Source organism: Schistocerca piceifrons, chromosome 6 (assembly GCF_021461385.2).
Source record: "Schistocerca piceifrons isolate TAMUIC-IGC-003096 chromosome 6, iqSchPice1.1, whole genome shotgun sequence".
Lineage (NCBI taxonomy): Eukaryota > Metazoa > Arthropoda > Insecta > Orthoptera > Acrididae > Schistocerca > Schistocerca piceifrons.
In genome coordinates this window covers 488,720,242-488,746,759 of record NC_060143.1, presented here as the reverse complement: position 1 = coordinate 488,746,759, position 26,518 = coordinate 488,720,242, and the positions used below count along the sequence as shown (strand labels likewise).

Below are 26,518 nucleotides of genomic sequence, written 5' to 3'. Positions count from 1 at the left end.
TGTAATGTTGGAGGGAATGCATGTTGTGTACATTATAAGAAATGATTTTACTTATTATCAAGAGCATCTTGCAGTTTTCTATGATATTCAGTTGCCTACAGATCCGAGTTGATTCCATCGGTAAATGTCCAGACCGGTTAACGTTGTATGAAGAAACGAAGCCCATAAAACTCACACAAAGTATGATCTAATTGTCTCGCTTCCTTTCCCCCCTGTCATGCACTTCTGTCTTCTTCCATCACTTCTAAGTAATACTGCTTATGTTTCCCGAAATCTATTGTAATATAGTTTCTGACATTAAGACCATCCTGTCATAGAACAAGATTCCAATTCAATTTGTGAAGGAATGTACTAAATTTAGTGTTAGTGACTGAACTATGTGTTTGATCAATAAGTGTTCAGCGGTAGCGATTTGCACGATAGATGTAATGTGTCACCGCTTTTTATTTCCTAATTTAAACTGAGTGTTTTGAAGACAGCCCTCATTTTCAGGGCTAATACTGCACATACACTCTTCCTGTGTTACTCCTGATGTACACAGTAGCACTGCATCCATTAACTTACGACATCCTTTTTCAAAGACGTTATATTACCATGTGCTTAATGTATGATGCACAGGAAATTAAGTCCAACCTCAGTTTTGTTTCCGTATTTAGTCTTAGTGTCGTTGGCAATCATATCCACGGAGCGTGATGATTACTGTTATTTCTGTAGGTTTCAGTTGATACATATCTTTCTTAGTTGTATGCTGGTGGAGATTACGAAATAATTAATGGGACACCTGTCTGTGGCTTGAAGGGGCTTTCAATTTATTTGGTATTCACGCATCGATTTTGTCGGTAATAGCTCAGTATGATTTCATATAGGCTTATGACAATCTATGAATAACATGTATGCGTGTGTATAGACAATGCGAGACATGAGTATGTTAAAAGATACAAGAACTTTCGACCACGTAGTGGGGTTACCTACATCTATATACATACTGTGCAAGCTCTCTTAGTCAATAATTCAAGTTACTCAAGATTTTGAAGGTGAAAGTACATGAATTGTTATTTTTGCAGTAAAACCTACAGACACTTATTTACGGCACTATATGTTTAACATTCCGACGTAAGAAAAAAAAGTGGATCATTTTAACGGAAGTGTCATTGCCTTTTATACACGACAACGCTGTTTCACCCTATTTGACGAAGAGTGGTTAGGATCAGTGAGATCCTTTATTGAAGCGTCTTGCCATAGGCCACAGATACAATAGGCAGCATATGTTCTCACGTTACTGTGTTACCGACGACTTGATAGTGCCTTATAGAGTAAACTTCTTCTTTGTTACAGTGTTTACAGTCAAGCTTGTTACTGTAGTGGTGAAGTCTTGTGTACTTCACGGAAAACGCATGAAAGCAATAAATATTTTAGTCGTTAAATTTTTATACATATTATCTATATCATCTCATTGAATTATACGCTTAAAGGCTGAAATTAAGGAATGATATCTTTTACGACCAGTTTCGAATCGTCTTTTTTAGGGACGATATTTCTGTATAAGTGTTATGGTTTATTGACAAAGATCATCCTGTATATGCCTCATGAATGTAGACGCTTAAATTTAATAAATTTGAGTGATATTGTCTTTATTTCTTTAGTTTAATTCACGAACTTTCTTTTATGTAATGATTACTTTTGCTAACATTTTCCCATGGAAAGCTGTCGTAGGAATGCTTCGCCCCTTCCCTACAAAAGGAAGAACATACGTAAATTTAATCCATATATCGTTTGAAAATTAGTGTGCCTACAAATTTTGTTTTTTATTAGGTAAATATCTGTTATTTAATGTATGTAAAAGATAGAGTTAAGAAAGAAACGGCTAGGAATACCCTTCTTTGAAATTTCTCTATGTTTTTCATTAATAATATCTGGCGAGTAAAAAACGCTTTGTATTACTTTTAGCAGTTCATTCGTAACCTCAACTGGCATCATTTAAATTATTGGTAATGAATTTGCTATTAGCTCAAATTTTATTTTATATTCCTCTCCTTACACATTGCTTTTTGTAACACACAACTTTCCTTTATTCAGCCCCTGGCTAAGAGAAGAAGATATAAAATAATAAAAAAAATTCCATGTGAATTAACTTTTTAACTGTAAGATAACTGCTGTTCTGTTAAAAAGTGACATTAAAAAGCTATGTCCTTATTATCACAGCTATTTTCTCATTGTTGTGTTACATTCATTGGCTCTGAGTGGCTCTGAGCACTATGCGACTCAACTGCTGTGGTCATAAGTCCCCTAGAACTTAGAACTACTTAAACCTAACTAACCTAAGGACAGCACACAACACCCAGCCATCACGAGGCAGAGAAAATCCCTGACCCCGCCGGGAAGCGAATCCGGGAACCCGGGCGTGGGAAGCTAGAACGTTACCACACGACCACGAGATGCGGGCTGTTACATTCATTGTAATAATCTAAGAAGCATTCTCAAATTTTTTGATTCTAGCCCAGAAGTAAAATTTTGCTTATGACGAAAATGTATTTCTCAGTTGCACTTCGCCATGTAAGACATCTAACGTTATTCTCTAATATACATTCCATAGGTGTTGGAAGATTCTAACTAGGTACTGCACTCTATGGAGAATATTTGTGGCCCATTAAGCTCATCTACAACAAAAATACACGATGTGTTCAGATAATCAGCAGACATTTACGCAAAAGAGATTATATTCCTTTAGCGGTTTCAGGCACCTAGTGCTATTCTTCAGAAGATTATAATTATCGCGTTCTTAGAAAGTGTCAGAAATAGGCAGGCGCTTGCAGCATTATACTGTAGTCATGTGAATCATAGAGTCTGTAGAGATATGGAATATGCAAACCAAACATCAACTACAAACACCATTACATCTTCTGAAGAAGGGCATTAGGTGACTGAAAGCGATAAAGAAATAAAATTTCTTTTGTGTAACTGGTTGCTGATTATTTCAACAAATAGAAGTACTGTTGCTGAAGACGGATAAAATTCTAAATATACAATAACTAGGAGATTTTAGTTGCAAAACTCAAGTAAAAAAAAGTACTGTCACTATAGTGATATCAAGATTATAGGAATATTACCAGGGTAGTACTCAGGACATACAAAAATGGGTTCTATCTGTAGAACATTATGGTGGGAAACCAAGTATTGATGTGTGATAATTTTGTCAGAGACACACATTTGATTTTGCTTTGGACAAGATACTTTTGTTGGCACTCAACATATTAGACGAATTGACAAAATGCTTTATAACGAGAACGATTCATGTCAGTTTCCTAACTTGGAAGTTTCCATGTATCACACAAGTTTAAAGCTGTGATTAATATTAGCGCTCTTCATAGAATGGTGAGGATCACATCTTGAAGAGTTCTTTCGTTACACGTTTTTTTTCTTTCTGTATACCTCTTGCCTGCAGACCCTTCATAAGGAGGCGTTGAAACCAGTGAAGTTGTTCACCCAGTTCATGGAGCATAGAAGATGAATTTAAATGCAGATACATACGAATAGTATATTGGGAGCAATTTGTATATGATGTGAGGTGACCGTATCCTCAGAGTCCTCAGATTTCACTTAAAATTTTTATTACTGTACATTATAGTTCGGTGTATGTAAATGTATATCTAAATTTCAGCTCCAACACAGTTCCATTTTTATATGGCTTTTTGATTACAAAAGTACCATAAAGGGAAGGACCTCTTCCGAAGACTATTCCGCTTCTCTTTCGTTCACGTGAAAAGGTGCATGTTCCGCCGCTTTGTTGCTGCCAACCACTGTAGGCTATCAGTGTAATTGTGGCGTGCAATGCTGGTGAACGCATCCAGCGGAACCGACGTTCAGTCATTGTCGGTCGGATGGTAGCAGTGAAGAAATCGACGATAGAGAACGTGAAATTGTGAGTAGAAGTAGTGATGATATTAACATTGGGGACAGAGTATTGACGGTGCATGAAAGATGCAAGTGTTACATGTAAAATAATGAAACATGTGTATTTCGCAACTGTCTGACATGATTAAGCAAAGTGATGCAATTGGAACTAGCATTATATTGTAATATTAGGTGCTGACAAACAAAGTGAACATTACATTACAAAACAATTGTATCTGGGTTTGTTTTTTAATTTATTCGTTTTCCCACAAAACGCCACCCCATAACGACTGACGCACTTGACAACAGTTCGCTGCCGTCCCAAAGGTAGAGCAGAACACATTGATATTCTCTGGAAAACATCTGAAGCGTGGAAGACGGATCACGACATACTTTTTAACATAAAGCCTATGGGAATCACTGATCAACTATAAATATTGCTTGTTGTAGACTCTTACATCAACATTTCCTTTTGCAGTCAACATTAAAAAACTGTACAGTTAATTAACTACACTATGACTGACAATTAACTGTGTATGACATTCATGCAGTAATGGTGCGCCGATCCCACTATAGTAACTAAGCATACAGCATTTCTATTACAATGGAATCTTCCTTCATCTGTCAAAATCTTAAAGCTTCTTCATGTACAAAACACTCTGTGTATGCATGCTCCAGCTCTCTTTTCACCATAAGTCTTCTTATTTGACGTTTTCAGTGGTGAATAATTAGATGCACATGCTGAAAAGATTTCTGAGGAGCGAGATTTGGGACAATATAATACACACAATTTCACGTCTATTTTAATAGATTCTTCAAATCAGTGGCTAAAGAAAATAATTTGGAACATAACGCATCAGTTATCAAGAAAAGGCACTTTTCAGATTACGACGCAGTTTAGCAGTATTCTGGAGGCAATGCTTTACTACAGGGTGAAACAGCAAGTGGGAGACAAAAAACAGCAAGTGGGAGACAAAATGTTATGCAAACAGAAGTGAAAAATTTCAGAAATACTTGTAATGCAAAATAGCACTTCATTGGGAGCTGTTGATAATGACATCCTTTGCACCACTGAGTTCCTTGATAATGTCCTCCAGAGGTCGTCCCTTGGTTTCTGGTAGCAACCAACATTCGGTGACAGCACAGACCAGACAGACAGCTGCAAAGAACCAGAAGGTGCCGTAAGCTCCCATTGTCTCTGACATGGCTGGATAAAGCTTGGTAATGATGGTTGAAGTGGCAGTGACCATTGTGTACATGATAATGGCGGCCACTGGTCTGATCCTTGGAGCCACTATTTCAGATAGCACCACATATGGCAGTGAGTTCAGTCCAGCCGCCAGTGTCAAACAATATATAGAGAGACATGTGGCAGGAAGCCAGCCAAAGGAAGACAGGTCCACCTCTATCTCTTGCTTGAGGTACATGTAGACACCCAGGACTGCTACCGAAGTCCCGACAACCCCATTAGAGAGGAACAGCAGGGGTCGTCGACCTAGGCGGTCTGTCACCAGTGCAGACACCAAAGCGCCAACAACCTGTCGAAAAAGGCAACAAATGGAAAGTCAACATTCAGAAATATTTCTACATTGCTTGTTTTCAAAATATTTTGGTAATGAGGATGTGACTGTTTAAGTTATTGTAAATATTATTCATGAATATACATACAGTTTAATTGGAAATATTGTTATAGGCATTGCCAGACATCACATACGCATGTTAAGAACTGAGTTAAACCATACACAGCTGTACTAGTTATTCTATTTTTTCATATCGACTTTCGTCAATTTCAGACATTCCACGGGTCATCTGCACAAAGGGAACAAACTATACATAAAGTATATACAATGACCATACCTCACAAAAGATTGTTCATACATACATACATATATAAATTTTATATGTATGAGTGTTATGCACACAGTGTGACATAGATATAACAACATACATTCAAACTTATTCAGCTGCCTATTTCCCAGCTGCAATGGTTACTCATTCTGAAATGTACTAATTCAGTATAAGATGTGTTATTCACAACATCTCCTATATCATAGAATATAAACATTAAAGTGCATGGAACAGCCAGTAGTATGTAGTTTACTGCTGCTGTTGCCCAAGGATCTTATGTTACAGACACAACAATATGTCAAACAGCTAATTAGGAAAATTCACTCGCTTTCTAATTACAGTGTGGGATAGTATGTAGTTACAGAAATACCACCAAAAAATAAAAGATGCAGGTGGTGCCTATAGTTAAAGAGACACATTTTTACGGATGAAACACAAATGATACTGGCGTAATATTACACAAATAACAAGGCTGAATCACATAGCTTAACCCATTATGGTTATATTTATGGGACAAATATATTCTTCCTCCCCCCCCATGAACCATGGAACTTGCCGTTGGTGGGGAGGTTTGCGTGATCAGCGATACAGATGGCAGTACCGTAGGTGCAACCACAACAGAAGGGCATCTGTTGAGATGCCAGACAAACGTGTGATTCCTGAAGAGGGGTAACACCCTTTTCAGTAGTTGCAAGGGCAACAGTCTGGATGATTGACTGATCTGGCCTTGTAACACTAACCAAAACGCCCTTGCTGAGCTGGTACGGCGAACGGCTGAAAGCAAGGGGAATCTACAGCCGTAATTTTTCCCGAGGGCATGCAGCTTTACTGTATGATTAAATGATGATGGCGTCCTCTTGGGTAAAATATTCCGGAGGTAAAATAGCCCCTCATTCGGATCTCTGGGCGGGGACTACTCAGGAGGACGACGTTATCAGGAGAAAGAAAACAGGTGTTTTACGGATCGGAGCGTGGAATGTCAGATCCCTTAATCGGGCAGGTTGGTTAGAAAATTTAAAAGGGGAAATGTATAGGTTAAAGTCAGATATAGAGGGAATTAGTGAAGTTCGGTGGCAGAAGGGACAAGATTTTTTGTCAGGTGAATACAGGGTTATAAATACAAAATCAAATAGGGATAATACAGGAGTAGGTTTAATAATGAATAAAAAAAATAGGAGTACGGGTAAGCTACTACAAACAGCATAGTGAACGCATTATTGTGGCCAAGATAGACACGAAGCCCACGCCTACTACAGTAGTACAAATTTATATGCCAACTGGCTCTGCAGAAATTGTTGACATGTATGATGAGATAAAAGAAATTATTGAGGTAATGAAGGGAGACGAAAATTTAATAGTAATGGGTGACTGGAATTCAAGAATAGGAAGAGGGAGAGAAGGAAACATAGTAGGTGAATATGGTTTTGGGCTAAGAAATGAAAGAGGAAGTCGCCTGGTAGAATTTTGCGCAGAGCATAACTTAATCATAGCTAACACTTGGTTTAAGAATCATGAAAGAAGACTGTGTACATGGAAGAACACTGAAGGTACTAAAAGGTATCAAATAGATAACATAATGGTAAGACAGGGATTTAGGAAGAAGGTTTTAAATTGTAAGACATTTCCAGGGGCAGATGTGGACTCTGACCACAATCCATTGGTTATGACCTGTAGAATAAAACTGAAGAAATTGCAAAAAGGTGGGAATTTAAGGAGATGGGACCTGGATAAACTGAAAGAACCAGAGGCTGTACAGAGTTTCGGGAATTGCATAAGGGAACAATTGACAGGAATGGCGGAAAGAAATACAGTAGAAAAAGAACTGTTAGCTTTGAGGGATGAAATAGTGAAGGCAGCAGAGGATCAAATAGGTAAAAAGACGAGGGCTAGTAGAAACCCTGGGGTAACAGAAGAAATATTGAATTTAGTTGATGATAGGTGAAAATATAAAAATGCAGTAAATGAAGCAGGCAAAATGGAATACAAACGTCTCAAAAATGAGATCGACAGGAAGTGCAAAATGGCTAAGCACGGATGGATGGAGGACAAATGTAAGGATGTAGAGGCTTATCTCACTAGGGGTAAGATAGACACTGCCTACAGGAAAATTAACGAGACCTTTTGAGAAAAGAGAACCACTTGCATGAATATCAAGAGCTTCGATGGAAACCCAGTTCTAAGCAAAGAGGGGAAAGCAGAAAGGTGGAAGGAGTATATAGAGGGTCTGTACAAGGGCGATGTACCTGAGGACAACATAATGGAAATGGAAGAGGATGTTGATGAAGATGAAATGGGAGATATGATACTGCGTGAAGAGTTTGACAAAGCACTGAAAGACCTGAGTCGAAACAAGGCCCTGGGAGTAGACAACATTCCATTAGAACTACTAATAGCCTTGGGAGAGCCAGTCCTGACAAAACTCTTCCATCTGGTGCTCAAGATGTATGAGACGGGCGAAATACCCTCAGACTTCAAGAAGAATATAATAATCCCAATCCCAAAGAAAGCAGGTGCAGACAGATGTGAAAATTACCGAACTATCAGTTTAATAAGTCACAGCTGCAAAATACTAACGCGAATTCTTTACAGACGAATGGAAAACCTGATAGAAGAGGACCTTGGGGAAGATCAGTTTGGATTCCGTAGAAATATTGGAACACGTGAGGCAATACTGACCCCACGACTTATCTTAGAAGAAAGATTACGGAAAGGCCAACCTACGTTTCTAGCATTTGTAGACTTAGAGAAAGCTTTTGACAATGTTGATTCGAATACTCCCTTTCAAATTCTAAAGGTGGCAGAGGTAAAATACAGGGAGCGAAAAGCTATTTACAATTCGTACAGAAACCAAATGGCAGTTGCTCAAATGGTTCAAATGGCTCTGAGCACTATGGGACTTAACATCTATAGTCATCAGTCCCCTAGAACTCAGAACCACTTAAACCTAACTAACCTAAGGACATCACACAACACCCAGCCATCACGAGGCAGTTGTAAGAGTCGAAGTGCATGAAAGGGTCAAGTGGTTGGGAAGGGAGTGAGACAGGGTTGTAGTCTCTCCCCAATGTTATTCAATCTGTATATTGAGCAAGCAGTAAAGGAAATAAAAGAAAAATTTGGAGTTGGTATTAAAATCCAGGAAGAAGAAATAAAAACTTTGAGGTTCGCCGATGACATTGTAATTCTGTCAGAGACAGCAAAGGACTTGGAAGAGCAGTTGAATGGAATGGACAGTGTCTTGAAAGGAGGATATAAGATGAACATCAACAAAAGCAAAACAAGGATAATGGAATGTAGTCGAATTAAGTCGGGTGATGCTGAGGGAATTAGATTAGGAAATGAGAAAGTAGTAAAGGAGTTTTGCTATTTGGGGAGCAAAATAACTGCTGATGATCGAAGTAGAGAGGATTTAAAATGTAGACTGGCAATGGCAAGGAATGCGTTTCTGAAGAAGAGAAATTTGTTGACATCGAGTATAAATTTAAGTGTCAGGAAGTCGTTTCTGAAAGTATTTGTATGGAGTGTAGCCATATATGGAAGTGAAACGTGGACGGTAAAGAGCTTAGACAAGAAGAGAATAGAAGCTTTCGATATGTGGTGCTACAGAAGAATGCTGAACATTAGATGGGTAGATCACATAACTAATGAGGAGGTATTGAATAGGATTGGGGAGAAGAGAAGTTTGTGGCACAACTTGACTAGAAAAAGGGATCGGTTGGTAGCACATGTCTTGAGGCATCAAGGGATCACAAATTTAGCATTGGAGGGCTGCGTGGAGGGTAAAAATCGTCAATCGTTGAGGGAGACCAAGAGATGACTACATTAAGCAGATTCAGAAGGATGTAGGTTGCAGTAGGTACTGGGAGATGAAGGAGCTTGCACAGGATAGATTAGCATGGAGAGCTGCATCAAACCAGTCTCACGACTGAAGACCACAACAACAACAAGGCTCAGTATCGCTATAACAGCACTGCAAGAAACCAGGCTACCAGAAGAAGGCTCAATACGGGAAAAAAAAGCTACACTGTTTTCTGGAAGGACAAAGATGTTGTTAGACCCAGACAGCACGGAATCGGTTATGCTGCCCGCAATGACTTGCTGTGTTGTACCGAAAACCAGATTGAGCTCTCTGAAGGCGTTGTGACTACGATTCACAACAAATAGTGGACCACTGACGCTGATATCTGTATATGCATCGACACTTACCTCAGCTGCAAATGCCAAGGATCGGTTTTATGAACAACTGAGTGATGTAGCACAAGGAGTGCACTCCGGGACCGTATATGCAACCTTCGTGATTTCAACGCTCGTATTACTAGTGATTTTGCCACTAGGCCTGACTGGCTAGGCAAACACGGAGTGGGCAAAATGAATTATGATGGTCTATGGTTGCTTGAATTCTGTGCAAAGTATCAGTTATGTGTAACCAATACATACTATAAAGGCAAACTGAACCACAATGTTTCCTGGATGCACCCCCGCTCAAAACATTGGCACTAATTAGATCTTATTCTAACTGAAAGGAAAGATTTGCGTTACTTTCTTCATACAAATTCTGTCCTTATTGCAAATTGTGACACGGATCAAACACTAGCAGCGACAAAAGTGCGCTTCGTAACTAAAAAGTTTCACCCTGCCAGAACACCATGCAAAAAAAAAATTAATCTTTGCCAAAAAAGAGATACTGCTGCAGTAAATGTATTTGGTAAAGAGACACGAAAAGAGGTTAATCCCTGGGACCCAGCTGCTCGTATTTCTGAAGACTGGCAGAAGATAAAATCGCATCTTATCGCTACGGCTGGAAATGTGTTCGTAATCTGGAAGCAAAATCCCAGGATTGGTTCATCGAGAACGTAGATGTCCTGAAACCTCTCCTTGAGGCTAAGCGTCAGGCCGCTGTCACCTGGTATAATAAACCCACGCAGTTCTACACGCTGGGAGCTAAGAAAATCAAAGGCAGCTGTCCAACGCCCTTTCCGCGACTGTATCAATACCTATCGGGAGCAACTTTGCACTGGCTTGGGGGAGTATTTCAATGCTGGCGACATTGGTGGTGTGTACTCGGGCTTCAAACGGGCCAGTGGATCCATTCCAAAGAAGAGCGTACCACTCAAGGAAATAGATGGAAAAGTTATCACAGATCGAAATCGTCAATTGCTCCGTTGGATAGAACATTTCTCCAGCCTCTACTCACATCCCATGAACATTAGTCCAGAAGCAATGGATGAAACTCCTCAGATGACACCGTACCATGACTTATATGTCACGCCTGCTATGCAGGAGCTTCAAAGAGCAATTGCACTGCTCAAATGTGGGAAGTGCCCTGGCAAAGACAACACCTCCACAGAAACTGTAAAACTTTAGCCAGTTTTTCCGCTGCTTTTCAACCTCTTACTGAAATGTTGGGCTGAGACTACTGTGCCGCAAGGCATGCGCGATGCCAATATTGTTACACAAAGGTAAACGTGATCGCGACGACTGTAACTGTCACCGTGGAATCTCACTTCTGAGTATACCTGAAAAAATCATTTGCCTGTATGGTGTTCGGCAGACTTCATAAGCTTGCCGAGCGCATATACCCTGAGGAAAAATGTGGGTTTCATCCTCAGCGATCTACAGTTGACATGATCTTCACACTCCGACAAATTCAGGGTAATTGCCGCGAGCAGAAAAACCTCTTTGTTCATTGCTTTTATCGACCTATACAAGGCTTTCGACACAGTCATCAGCGAAGGACTGTATGCAGTACTTTTGAAGACAGGGTGTCCTCCAAAGCTCTTAAAGATGATCAAGGATTTTCAAGAAGATACGGAAGGTGCTGTGGTCTTCGACGGAATCACATCTGAATCGTTTGCTGTGAAAAGAGGGGGGTTGCGTATTGGCTCCCACTCTGCTCAATATCTTCTTCTCAGCACTCCTCAAAGTTGCTTTTGGTGAAATTAATCTGGGCATTCGTCTGTATACCAGAGCTGATGGGGAGCTCTACAACATTTCTCTACTCAGATGCAAGCGCTTCCGAGAAGACTTAATTGTACATAGCGTTTTATTTGCTGACGATGCTGCATTTGTAGCGCACACTCAAGACGATCTGCAAGAGCTTATGGATAAATTCTCTACTGCATGCAAGCTCTTCTCCGTGGCTATAAACGTAAAGGAGACGGTTGTCATGGCACAAGGATACACAGATCCTCCTTGTTGGAGGTACTCGGTAAGTTCTGCTATCTTAGTTCAATAATGACAGAATATCTCTCCCTGGATGAGGAGATAAATGCACGAATAAGAAAGGCTGCCAGTACTTTCGGGAAGTTCCGCACACGTGTATGGGATAGCAGAAATCTCACATTGTCGACAAAAATTCTTGTGTATCAATATTGTGTGCTGAGTACTCTCCTGTATGGAGCTGACACTTGGACGTCGTATGCTAAATAGGAACGGAACGAATGCTCAACGCCTTTCACCTGCGGTGCTTACGGCGCGTATTGGGAATATCATGGAAGGATCGTGCGACAAATGATATGGATCTGAAAACTGCAAAACAACAAAGTATCACTGCCACGCTGAAGCAAAGTCGTCTGCGGTGGTTAGGACATCTGCATTGCGTGGACCACTCCCGTCTGCCCCGGCGCACAGTACGCAATGAAATAGCAGGAGCATAGAGACCTCGTGGAAGACCTTCACTACGCTTTAGAGACTGCGCCAAGCCTGATAAGTGGGCAGTTGATATTGACAGTGACAAGTGGGAGCAACTCGCTGACGATCGCAACAAATATAGGAAACTGAGTGCAGATGGAAGCGAGATGCCCGACCAAGTATGGCTTCACAACTTAGCTTCAAAACGATCGCGCACACATGAGCTTATGACTAACCCACCCGCTGGAGCGACTCATATTTGCCTCGCTTGTGGGCGCCAAGTCGGCTCTCGCATCGGACTTCTGAGCCACCAGCGTAAATGTCTCCAGAATGCCACTTGAATCTTCCGACAGGAAGCACCAGGCCATTGTATATTATACGGGATGGTCCATTGATAGTGACCGGGACAAATATCTCACGAAATAAGCATCAAACGAAAAAACTACAAAGAACGAAACTCGTCTAGCTTGAAGGGGGAAACCAGATGGCGTTATGGTTGGCCCGCTAGATGGCGCTGCCATAGGTCAAACGGATATCAACTGCGTTTTTTAAAATAGAAACCCCTATTTTATTTACATATTCGTGTAGTACGTAAAGAAATATGAATGTTTCAGTTGGATTACCTTTTTCGCTTTGTGATAGATGGCGCTGTAATAATCACAAACGTATAAGTACGTGGTATCACGTACCATTCCGCCAGTGCAGACGGTATTTGCTTCGTGATACATTACCCGTGTTAAAATGGACCGTTTACCAATTGCGGAAAATGTCGATATCGTGTTGATTTATGGCTATTGTGATCAAACTGCCCAACGGGCGTGTGCTATGTATGCTGCTCGGTATCCTGGACGACATCATCCAAGTGTCCACACCGTTCGCCGGATAGTTACGTTATTTAAGGAAACAGGAAGTGTTCAGCCACATGTGACCGTCAACCATGACCTGCAACAAATGATGATGACCAAGTAGGTGTTTTAGCAGCCGTCGCGGCTAATCCACACATCAGTAGCAGACAAATTGATCGAGAATCGGGAATCTCGGAAAAGTCGGAGTTGAGAATGCTACATCAACATCGATTGCACCCGTACCATATTTCTATGCACCAGGAATTGCATGGCGACGACTTTGAAAGTCGTGTGCACTTCTGCTACTGGACACAAGAGAAATTAAAGGACGATGACAGATTTTTTGCACGTGTTCTATTTAGCGAAGAAGCGTCATTCACCAACAGCGGTAACGTAAACCGGCACAATACGCACTATTGGGCAACGAAAATCCACGATGGCTGGGACAAGTGGAATATCAGCGACCTTGGCGGGTTAATGTATGGTGCGGCATTATGGGAGGAAGGATAATTGGCCCCCATTTTATCGATGGCAGTCTAAATGGTGCAATATATGCTGATTTCCTACGTAATGTTCTACCGATGTTACTACAAGATGTTTCACTGCATGACAGAATGGCTATGTAGTTCCAACATGATGGATGTCCGGCACATAGCTCGGGTGCGGTTGAAGCGGTGTTGAATACCATATTTCATGACAGGTGGATTGGTCGTCGAAGCACCATACGATGGCCCGCACGTTCACCGGATCTGACGTCCCCGGATTTCTTTCTGTGGCGAAAGTTGAAAGATATTTGCTATCGTGATCCACTTACAACGCCTGACAACATGCGTCAGCGCATTGTCAATGGATGTGCGAACATTACGGAAGGCGAACTACTCGCTGTTGATAGGAATGTCCTTACACATATTGCCAAATGCATTGAGGTTGACGGACATCATTTTGAGCATTTATTTCATTAATGTGGTATTTCCAGATAATCACGCTGTAACAACATGCGTTCTCAGAAATGATAAGTTCGCAAAGGTACATATATCACGTTTGGACAACCGAAATGTTCAAACGTACGTACGTTCTGTATTTTAATTTAAAAACCTACGTGTTACCAACTGTTCGCCTAAAATTGTGAGCCATATGTTTGTGACTATTACAGCACCATCTATCACAAAGCGAAAAAAGTGGTCCAAGTAAAATACTCGTATTTCTTTACGTACTACAGGAATATGTAATAAAAATGGGGGTTCCTATTTTTAAAAAAATGCAGTCATCCGTTTGACCTATGGCAGCGGCATCTAGCGGGCCAACCATAGCGCCATCTGGTTTCCCCCTTAAACCTAGAGAAGTTTCGCTCTTTGTAGTTTTTTCGTTTGACGCTTATTTCGTGAGATATTTGGCCTTGTCATGATCAATAGATGACCCTGTATATGTAGTCAATTTTAACCGAAGCTTATAATGATATAAAGAGTGACGCCATTGTGCAGTGGGTGAATGGAAATAAATCATTTGGATTGATGAATCACGTTATTCCTTATTACAACCCAATGGAAGGTCTTGCAAGTGGCAAATGAGTAAGGACATCTACTAGCCATCCTGCGCAGTGCTAACAATGAAATACGAAAGAGATCGGGATACGGAAGGTTGGTCAGGGTGTGGTCCCCTTATTGCCCTCAAGAAAACGGTAAATGTAGAAGGATATCGATACAACTTGTAGAACTGTGTAGACCGTACAGTAGAGGAATAATTGGCACACGATGGTTATTTGATCATCCTGAGAATTCACCATGTCATAAAGCAGCACGTATGAGGCAATGATTTGTGGAGAATAACATTCCTGAAATGAGGTGGCCGCCATAGACTTCCGAACGGAACCTGATGGAACACCTTTGGGATGAATTACGACGCCGACTTTGTTTCCGACCCTAACGTCCCAAACTTCTGTGGTTTCGCTCTTTAGGAAGAATGGACTGCCATTCCTCCACAGTCATTGAGACAGGTTACTGAAAGTGTCCGCAGCAGAACTCAAACCGTCATAAACACAAAGTGAGGGCACACCTCATGTTAATGTCCAGTAATAAGTGTTCAGATATTTTTGATCAGACAGTGTACACTCATTACGCTTGCGTTAGATCATTTGGCATAACGAGAGTGGCTTCTTTTTTAAGCCGAGCACAAGAAAAAAGGATCTGCACACAAGAGAGAGACCTAGGTCTTATGGAAGTGCTGCTCCTCAGAGCCCAATACAAAATTCCTCATGATTCCTTTCCGTATAAACCAACAGAAAAATCGCAGCACCGATTGTGTTGCACAGGTGTCGGATACCAGTTCGTGCGGTGGAATTCTGTGCCGCTTGCTCTTGGTGATGACACTGGAGTTGTTGTCCTATGGTATGCCATATCTGTGTTCGATCTGCTGATAGAGCAGGCCATAGCAACATGTACACACCCTTCAGAACATGTTGGGTTATAACAGCGATAGGTGAATGAGCGTTATCCTGTTGGAAAACAGCGCTTGAATGCCGTTCGTGAATGGCAACAATGCAAATCGAATCACCAGACTGATTTACAATTTTGCAGTGAGGGTGCGTGGAATAACAAGGAGAGTGATCCCGTGCCATACGAAATTGCACCCAGGACCGTTACCTGTGTGTCTAGCAAGCGGACAGGTTAGGTACGGATTCTCAACTGGCTCCTCCTAATCAACTCATGGCTATCACTGACACTTTTCATGAGGAAACACAACAGACCTCCACCGTGCCCTCCAGCGAACCCTAGCTTGAGACCAACGAAATCACAAACGGCGGTGGTTTGAGACAAGTGGAATGCAGGGTTCAGGGCGTCTGGCTTGAAGCTATCCTTGAATTAACCGATTCTGTCATTGTGGTTCCAAATGCTGCTCAGATTGCTGCTGCAGATTCAGTACGATGCGGTACAGCCACACGCGAAACATGGATGTCTTCCCTCTCCGTACAGGCCATGCGGGCCCAGATCTTCTTGCGACCTTACGTTCTCGTGACCACCACTACTAGCAATCACATACAGTGGCTACGTTCCTGCAAAGTCTTTCCGCAGTATCACAGAAGGAACATCCAGCTTCTCGTAGGCGTATTACACGACATCGTTCAACCTCAGTGAGGTGCTGATAATTGCGTCTTTATCGCCTTAAAGGCATTCTTGATTGTTGACTCACCGCGTCCAGTCTCAAAGGTAACTAACGCTCACGGCTGTTACAGCGTCAGTTTAAAGAAAAAATGATATGCTACCTGATAGTGGCGCTACTATCGCCTCTAATGCGACTGGCTTGAAATGTGAATAGATATCATCTTTCAGATGTAGAAACACGCCGACTAACTTTCGTTTATGTCACACAACTCCTTCTTTGTGTTACAGCTTTTTCCGTCGATGTGCCTCTACTATCTCCCTATTTTAAGGTCCTTCAAACCATTCCCTACATCTTCTTTCCTTATTGTTACTATTTTATCCATCTTCAGCAATTGTAGCCGTATACAATGAAATATTAAGCAACCAATTTAGAAATTTAAATTTCTTTTATGCAATTGGTTGCTTATTATTTCATTCTTTATTTCTGTTCCTCCTCCTATTCCACCCCTCTCTTCCCATTATTTTTGTTCTACCTCACGTTTTCGCTTATCAGAAAAATGCGCCTACTGCAGACTACGATTTGTTTAAGCGCAACATGTTGCGGAGGATGTTTGGTGTAGTTGTTATGTAGAGATGTAATGAATAACCTGTGGTAAGAGGCAACTGAGAAAAGCATCACACCAAATAAATTACTGATGATTAGATTTGTGATGAGATGGGACTTTAGAACTGTCAAATAATTGTGAAACTTCATTGTAGATGACCCTCAGATGTATATTTTTATGCTCAATGCTACCTGTTTCGATCAGTAGACCATTATCAAGCCAAAGCCTAACGGACAGACAAAACCGTTGAAGTGCGTAGGTCAGAATATGCTGACAAAACAAAAATTATGACATAGCAATTACTTACAAAGCATAACCAGCTAATCACTACCACATTTGAAGTAAACAATTTCGATGTAGATACACAAATGTAGCTTCTGGTGCAACAACTAATCTCCAAAAGATATAGTTATACAGAACACGCATAAAAGACGACAACACATTTCAACTTGAAGAAAAAAAAATTTAACAGCAAAGATCTAATTCAAATCGCTGCGAATCTTGGACAAAGACGGTAAGAGAGCGACTGTAGCTGTAACATTGATCATGTGTACATATCGCAGGTACATGTGCTAGCTTTGGAGTGTTTTGTAGTACATAGATGTAACAACGATGTAAATTTAACGAGAAACGTACTTAACAAACGGTGTCAACAAAGCATAATCATGAAAACGCTTACAGTACAGTGGCATGTGTAGTGATAGAAAGCTTTAGAAAACGTGCAATGGCAAACTAATAAAAAGTAAATTCGAAAACATGGAGTTAATATGTTTAAGGTTATGTGTCGTATTTTAGTGAATTTGAGGAAATTAGCGTTTTTTAATCATATCAGTGAAAGGAATATGTGAATAGTGGGATCTCAAAAAAATGGTTCAAATGGCTCTGAGCACTATGGGACTTAACATCTGAGGTCATCAGTCCCCTAGAACTTAGAACTACTTAAACCTAGCTAACCTAAGGATATCACACACATCCATGCCCGAGGCAGTATTCGAACCTGCGACCGTAGCCGTCGTGCGGTTCCAGACTGTAGCGCCTAGAACCGCTCGGCCACTCCGGCCGCCGGCGGGATCTCAAATAAGTAAAACGGCACATACGAGGAATTAATCTTGTATCTCATTTATCTTTTAATAATGTAAATAGTCAAATAGCTATTGGAATATATATATATACTACAAGTCCATTATAGCCTTCTTCAGTCTGAAATGTACGATCGCCCTGTGTGCTTGTCCTACATATCTACGTCTTTTGCAGATTATTGGTTACAACAGAAGCTACGTTTTTCTATCTACGTCGAAGTTGTTTACTTCAAATGTTATAGTGACAAGCTGGGTACGCTTATTAAGCAATTGCTGTGTTATTTAACGCCCTAATTTTTATTTTGTCGGTGTATTGTGAGCTGTGCACTTTAAGGATTTTGTCTGTCCGTTGATCGAAGCCGGTAGCGCGGAGTATAAAAATAATATAAAAATAAACATCTCATGGTCAGCTACAATGAAGTTTGACAAACATCGTTAACTTAAAAGGGAAACATTGCAGGCGGAGACTGCGTCACATACTGAGCTACGTAACGTACCTGCAGCGCACCTAGAATGATTGTTGCCACCTCGGAAGGCACAGATCCGCCGGCCTCATCGAACATCATGACGGCATAGTTAAGCACAGCGAAGGAGCCGCATAGCTGCATATTGGCGCCGAGGGTGGCGACGATGGCGAAGCCCTTGAGCGGGGCTCTGGAACAGATCTCCTTGAGCGTGACGCGTCCGGCGCCGCCATCCTGGGTGCCGTGTCCAGCCAGGGACGCCCGAATGCGTTCCATCTCACACTCCACCTGCTCATCTGAGATTCCTCGGCGAAGCCACCTCAGCGCCTTTGACACAGAACATACGCCTTCTCAGAAAATCATAATAAACAGCCTGCAAATACACTGCAGGGAAAAATTACTACACCCTTTTACATGTTTCCAATTCACTCAAGATTTATTGTCGCCACAGCTCCTATAGATTACATTTATAGGTCAATAGGACTCTAACATTCTGCGTGGTGTCTGTTTGTTCTAAGTCGTGTCCCCCTACCACTTTCGCGCAACGACGCTCTGAGCGTGTTTCTTAGGGAATTGACTAGTTGGAACCTGGGACCTGTTGCTAGTAAGGAGACGCCAGACCACACATGACATGCAGAATTCAGAAGAGTTCACTGAGAGTAGCGATGATATAACCAAATACTTAATGATTTCAGAGTCATCTCCACTGCACTCCCTGTAAAAGAATCTTAATACTAACTAAATTTAGTGGAAGGGGTTCAAGGCTTTCCTATTTTTAGTTATCTGGTAAAATAATATCGAAAAAGCAGTTAAGTTTACCACTGGAAATTTTATTCTACTCAAAAAGCATTGTATATAAATTGTACTACTGATAAAAGGAAATATTTTAATACAGGATGATAAAAACCAACTGCGCTCAACAAAAATGTGAACGAATATTCCCTGAATGGGTTTCCAAGTTCTATAATGGCTCGAAGGATGACCTATGCCATATCACATCTATAATCTAGGTTTAAATTAAGTTTCATAAAAGAGAAAACTATCAAAAATGGTCTACATTGACCCTCAATTATCTTTAATTACTTATTTAACTTGTCGTAAATTACAGTGGCTGATGTGGCTTCTCAATAATGATATAACAGAAAAATCATCGCGTTTCAGATTTTAACTTCAAGCAGCAAATGTGAATATCACGAAGTTTAATTGACGATCGACACTAGTATTACGTAAAAAGGGGATGTAACAGATGAGACTTCTGCAGTTCTGAGTGGAGACTTCTGCAGTTCTGAGTGAAACCTTATGCATTCTTATGCAGCATCGCGTGCGTTCATTACCTTGTAGGTGGTTAGGCAGCATCAGGGGTGGCTGGCGGCGCAGCTCTACACACCTCGCTGCCTCGGTAGCAACTCTCTCGAACTTATCCTTACTACTGTTTACCGAAGTTGGTTTAAGAAAAAGGTATCTGGCTGTGTTTTCAAGTGACCAATCAGGCTCTCAATGTTAACCTTAAGCTCTGCCTTCAAAAATTTTGTCTATCCAATCAGAAACATTATACTTTTCGTGGTGGGGCAATGTTTTTAATGTTTGCTACGTAACAGAGATGCGTAAAGTCTCATGCTAAAATTTGCACCTGGTGTGGCCCTTTTAGTGTTATCGTAAGATTTATACTGTTCTTCTGGAGGGCTCTATCTTTTAACATGGGCTGGGGGTGGTCTTGGCGGTTGGCTGGCGACGTGATTGTCCGTCCCTTATCGTAGGGCCTTCTAGCCTACACGGCTCTGCTCTCGGCTTCTGTTCTCGTTTCTCCCCTTGGAACTGCGTCTGTTTCACGGTGGGAAGGTATGACATGCATTTAGGCGTTCTTGTGTTAGTCTGTGGTATTCCATTTGCTCACTCGTTGATCGTATTACTTTGGTTAAATTAGTGTCAGGATTTATTCGGAGCTATGTGACATATTGCCGGATTTGCTATCATGTCGGGGTTTTCATGGAAGATGTTGGATTTGCCTGATACAGCACAAGCAGCTCTGAGGTACCAGGTATCGGCCCTTGCTGAAATACCAAATGTAGAAAGTGGTGTAATCTTCAAGCGCGGCACTGCAGTCGCTGTCTGGCATCCAGTCGATCATACAGTTGTCGAATACTGTCCTGGGATACGTTGTGCCACCCGTGCTCGATCTGTTCATGTAGTCCTGTAAGGGTTGTTGGTCGCCGAGCTGTACGCGTCACTTCTCTTCCCATCATATCCTCACCTGCTCTATTGGAGAGTCCAGAGATCTTGGTGGCCGGGTAAGGTGCTGCACGTCTCGTCAAGCACATTGAGTTTCACTTGCAGTGTGTGGGCGAGCATTATCCTGTTGAAAAAAAAAACACATCACCTTCTGGCAAAGGAACGGGTCTAATAACACTCTGCACTTACGGAGCAGTGTTTAACGTCTCCTCCACAAACACCAAAGGTTGTAGCTTGTCGCACCCCTGTCCATGAAACCTGGAGTGTCTTGGACGAATGCATTCTAGGAGGCAGCGCTCGCCAGGTCTATGTCGTACTCGCATGCAGGCAGAATCCGCTTTCTTTGCTGAAGACCACGGCGCTCATTCCATCCACGGCGCTCATTCCATCCTCCAAGTCATCCTCTGACGGCACCAGTCGAGCCGTGTCCATTGACGCTGTGACGTGAGTGGAAGACGAGCTAGAGGGGTGCATACCTGAAGCCCCACTGCCAGTAAGTTCGCAACAGGTCGCGTAAACATGTCTGGGCTCACTAGCTATCTCTATTACCTGCCACTGCTCCCATTACGGTATCACCATCCTGGCGGGCGTCTGTGATGTGCGGTCGTCCAAAATTCGTCTACGGGTGTGCGTATGTTCACGTGACCAGCGATGTCACTACTGCTGCGCAAATGACGCAGCACGTCGAACTTGCGTAGCAATTCTCCGAAAGGACAATTCCGCCACTCGGAAGGCCACAATTTCACACCTTCCAAACTCACTGGAACCACGAGTCGCCACGGCTTGGTTGCCTGCTTGCTTCACACGTTTGCACCACACTGATCTCTGGCTGTGAGCATTCCGTATTAAAGGGTAGACACAGATGGCGCTCTGGTAGCTATACCACTACGCTGTATGTTAGCAGACGACGTTGAAACCGTTACTAGTACATCTGCTGTCCCCCAGGTAGTACATGTCGTTATTGGATTAAGGTCGATATCGTCTTTCCAGGTGCAGTTTCTGGCTGTGTATTTGGAAACAATCTTTGTTTGTCCCAACAGTACTACAACGTCTCTGCTGGCTAGCCGCGCGGTGTGAGGCGCCTTGCCACGGTTCGCGCAGCTCCCTCGGGTATGGATGTGTTTTTTCTCCTTAACGTAAGTTAAAGTTAGCCTAAGGACCGATGACCTCAGCAGTTTGGTCCCATAGGACTTTACCATAAATTTACAATTTTCTGCTGGCTATTGGCTACTATTTTCACAGGAAACACTGACAGATGCAAAACTTCCTGGCAGATTAAAACTGTGTGCCAGACCGAGACTCGAACTCGGGACCTTTGCCTTTGGCGGGCAAGTGCTCTACCATGTGAGCTACCGAAGCACGACTGTGGATCTGCAACGGACACAATGTCCATATGTATAAAATTCTCGTGCCACCGTGTTAGTTGCCATACTCCTCCGAAACGGCTAGATCGATTGTGATGAAATTTGACATGAATATTCGGTAGGTCTGAGAATCGGTCATGATCTATTTTTCATACCCATAAGTGATAAGGGTGGTCCACCACAAAAATTTTTTCTTACCTTTTGGACAGAACTTTTTATTTCTATTTTTTTATGATGTGGCATTACAAAATACACGCAACCCTAAATTTTCAACCTTCTACCACCAACCCATATTTTTTAATAGCGGTTTTAGTAATTTAATAATTTTCAACCCTGGTCGATAACTGATCAATTATCACTTGATCAGTTATCCCCGCCAGGTGTCTACCGGTAATAGTCTTTCACTACTCGATAGATAGGTAACTGAAGAAGACGCATCAAAAGCAACGACTCAAATCTCTCTTTGAATCGAGGTAACTAGACGGAGAAGTTTAACTTGGAAGCACATGTCATTCGCCAAACCGAAATTTAGGCCTAGCGCACACGCATCGACTTTTATTGTAAGGAAATATATTGTAGGATCAAATTCTTTTAGTGGAACAAAGAAGTTCCTACGCTGTCCCTTGTTCCTCTAAAAGAATTTAATCGTACAATATTTTTGCTTACGATAAAAATCGATGCGTGTGCGCTTGGCCTTATTCATAACACTGGCGAACACATTTCGACGCGAAATTGCCGCTATCTTTGTATGCTCATGGACGAGCCGTGTATCGGTTGCAATTGTTAAATCCGCGCGACCTACCGTAGAAACGATAGAGGTAATAGTGGCCGACACTGCGGGACTTCCCCCTAAACCTTTTCTCACTCCCTACACAGTTTTCGGCAATTATTATTGTTTGTGTCACGAGCTTCCACCAACAATGGCTATTGTGTTACACGTATACATTGTGTTACACGTATACATTATTCTTATAGACTAAAGATGATTTATATGGCAAAACAACGTCTGCCGGGTCAGCTATAACATATCAAGATTTTCAGAGGCAGAACGAAGTTCGCTGTGTATATCTAGTGTTAATGTATATTTGGCGTCACGTATCCCGACGTGGCACAGATTCCCTCCACTCCGCCATCCATGGCCCGCCTTATCCTAGCGGCATTGGGATCATTTTCTTGCCACGGCTTGTTGTTCAAGATAAGCAGGGTGTATACTCGGACAAGGAAAAAAATTCCCGGATTTTTCTCAGATTTACCGGTTAAAAACAGTTTTTTCCTGGGTGGCACTATACTTTCCCTCAGAACTGTAAAAAAATTAGCAACCCTTTGAATGGTTAAGGTTTTACACACCGTCCTAGAACTTTCCGCCGCTTTAGAAAAAAAAAACATGTTTTTGAAAGATCTTTGATGTGTAGCAACATGTATGCTGCATATTTTCGTATCACGAAAGTATAATTTCGAACTCCACCAAAAACAGCACTTTAGATTCCGAAGAATTGAAATCGAGATAACGATCCGATTTTGTAAGCTCATGTAACTGATCACGCCAGCCGATGGCAGCAGATATTTAGAGCGTAGGGCACGTGATGTAGTCAGCCAATAGCAACAGCAATGTTAAGTAGCAGGAATAAAACACAATTACAAGAAGCTGATGGTTTAAATTAAGATACATGGTGTAGCTACAAGAAAAGCCAAGCTTTATCATGTAATATTGGTCTCTGAGATTAATGATAAAATAGGAGCTTTCACTTATATTGGTCTTTCTTGCTTGTGTTACACTTAAAGATAGGGCTAAAAATGGTTCAAATGGCTCTGAGCACTATGGGACCTAACATCTGTAGCCATCAGTCCCCTAGAGCTTAGAACTACTTAAACCTAACTAACCTAAGGACATCACACACATCCATGACCGAGGCAGGATTCGAACCTGCGACTGTAGCAGTCGCGCGGTTCCGGACTGAGCGCCTAGAACCGCTAGACCACCGCGGACGGCAAAGATAGGACCTACATCAGACAAATGTCCCAGTAAAATTTTAATAATGACATACATTTCTGGTTTTCCGCGCTCTAATTTCTTCAGAGACGCTGGTTGTCAACGTATTGAGAGTCAAACGCTCTGTGATTTAAGAAATTCATCGCACGTTCTAGCACGTAACATAATTTATCTTGCGTAAAAGGAAGTTTACTTTCAAAGTAACTCTTTTCAAGATCCGATTCGCAATTTTCCTGCTACGTGTTAGAAATAGCTTCGCTTCAGCAGTTGCCAGAGAGCGCCGGAAACAAGCGTTACTGCGCGTGCACAACTACGATGAAATAGGAAGCCCGTATGCTTGTAAGTATAAAGCATTCAGTGATCTTAAATCATGCCATAAAAGAAGCAGGACATCACAGGAAACTCCAAGAGCATCGGAATTTCGTAAATTATACTAAAACCCATAACTCGACTTACAGTGCACATTCGTATGTCGAGATTCACAATGAAGTAGGCCCCAGTCTGATATTAAGCTTTCCAGTGTGGGTTTTGGGATGTAAACTTATTTGGGATGGCACCACTGTACTATCTTCTTTATTATGGCATAATACCACATGTACCAGAAGATGAAAACATGCACTTGAAATTCATTGAACAGTTGAAACTAGCCAATAGTATGGAATGAAACGCTTCGTTTCAAATAAATTGACTGCCTCAGCGGAAAAGATTAATAAAGACCACATATCTTTCGATAATCGACAAAAATAACTTCATTGTTTTGCTGGGTATTAATGCTTGACTGCCAAAAACGTGGAAATAAGAAAACTGAAACTAATAACATACTTTAGCCTTCTGTAATTACGCGAATGTACTTTAATTCACTTGATAGCTCCAGACCACAGAAATCCGCTTGTGTTCATTTGACATGAGAGCTGTAAACGAAAAGGAAACAGCAAAATCACCAAACGTAAACACGGGTCACGTGGAGACTACCCCCTCCACTCTACAACTCAGACTGCTCTGCGCATGCGCGAATTTGGCAGCTTGGGCGCGACAGAAAATTTTTTCTGTCACGCCTACATAGCTAACTGCCACATTTTAAGTAGCCAGAAGCGGGAGAAAGTACTGTTCATAGGCGACCAAACTGCGCATGAATCCACTGGCAACGACTACATCGAACCTAATGTAAACAGTTGTGACGTCACACTCATCGGAAGCAGTTTGCTGTTGCAAAGTACTGCATAGCCTTCGTCCTAAAGCCCTAGATACGTTTTGCTGTTGTCAGACGCTTGTGTGTGCATTGTTCCTTTGCAACTTCAGTTTTACTAAGCTTTTTCCTCTCGTTTATGTTCTATCTCTGCAGTATTATAGTGCAGTAGCGGGATACAGTAATATTCTTTCCTAGAATGTCAGTTTTAACTGAAAAACTGAAACAATGAAAAATTCCCGCAATTTTTAAAAATTCCTGCGTTTTGCGCGTTTGCCCCGGATGTACCTTGATAAGGTACGAGACCCTCACCCTCCCGCGGTGTAGGGGCGGTTTAGGTGTGTATCATGTGCCTGACAGAGCCATACCCTTTTCAATGGCTCTCAAATGGCGTTGTGGCTCCGTTGCCCTACGCGTCTTATTAACTTATTGCTGGGGGCCCGCGCGCCACACCCACTCTCAGCGTCTATCCCTGTCCGCCCCAGTAGCTGAGTGGTCAGCGTGACGGATTGCCGTCCTCTGGGCCCGGGTTCGATTCCCGGCTGGGTCGGAAATTTTCTCCGCTCAGGGACTGGGTGTTGTGTTGTGTTCATCATCATTTCATCCCCATCCGGCGTGCAGGTCGCCCAATGTGGCGCCGAATGTAATAAGACCTGCGATATGGCGGCCGGACCTGCCCCGCGAGGGGCCTCCCGGCCAATGACGCCAAACGCTCATTTCCATTTTCCAGCGTCTATCCCGCCTTCGGTTGTCCCGTCACCGTTCTTTTACTTCCGCCACTTTTTCGTTGAACTGAGCTACGTCCGTACTGCTATAATGTCAGCGCACTTGAAATCCACGGAGACGATCTGTGATTTTCTTCAGCAGCAAAGATCACCAAATGTGGTTGATGGGAAGCATCCCCATGTCGACTTGCTTGTTGTTCGGCGATCGGTGTGCGCTCCTTATCTCTACACTGACGACCAGTCAGCACGGTACCTTACTGTCAATGGGAAACAAGTACGCCACATACGCCTTCACCGGATTCATCTCGCAGATACCCCGTTGTGTGTCATTGTGATGTTTTGGACACAGATGAGCATCGTCTGGTGTGCAGATCGGCAATGGGTGTCTGTTTATTGGTGCGACAGATGTTGTCTGTAATTACCCGTACGATTCTTCATCAGACATGTATGGAAGTGCTCCTATTTCCGGACGCGGGATACTCCACACAAGCCAAGACGAATTCTGTGAATTGGATTTATGGACACGCAGCTCATTACCTGTTTGCTGATGGCGAGAAAATTATC

The 26,518-nt window shown here is 42.1% G+C and overlaps 1 protein-coding gene across 1 annotated transcript in view; it reads right to left on the bottom strand.

Annotated features, from left to right (window-relative positions):
- Positions 1-4,925: 4,925 nt before the first annotated feature.
- Positions 4,926-26,518, bottom strand: part of LOC124803408 (facilitated trehalose transporter Tret1-like) — a 63,443-nt gene continuing 41,850 nt past the window's right edge. Inside the window, exons 3-4 of the mRNA XM_047264592.1 lie at positions 18,494-18,787; positions 4,926-5,429 (exon numbers count right to left, since the gene is read on the bottom strand). Of these exons, the coding sequence (XP_047120548.1) occupies positions 4,926-5,429; positions 18,494-18,787 (798 nt within the window). The remainder of the gene's footprint in view (positions 5,430-18,493; positions 18,788-26,518) is intronic.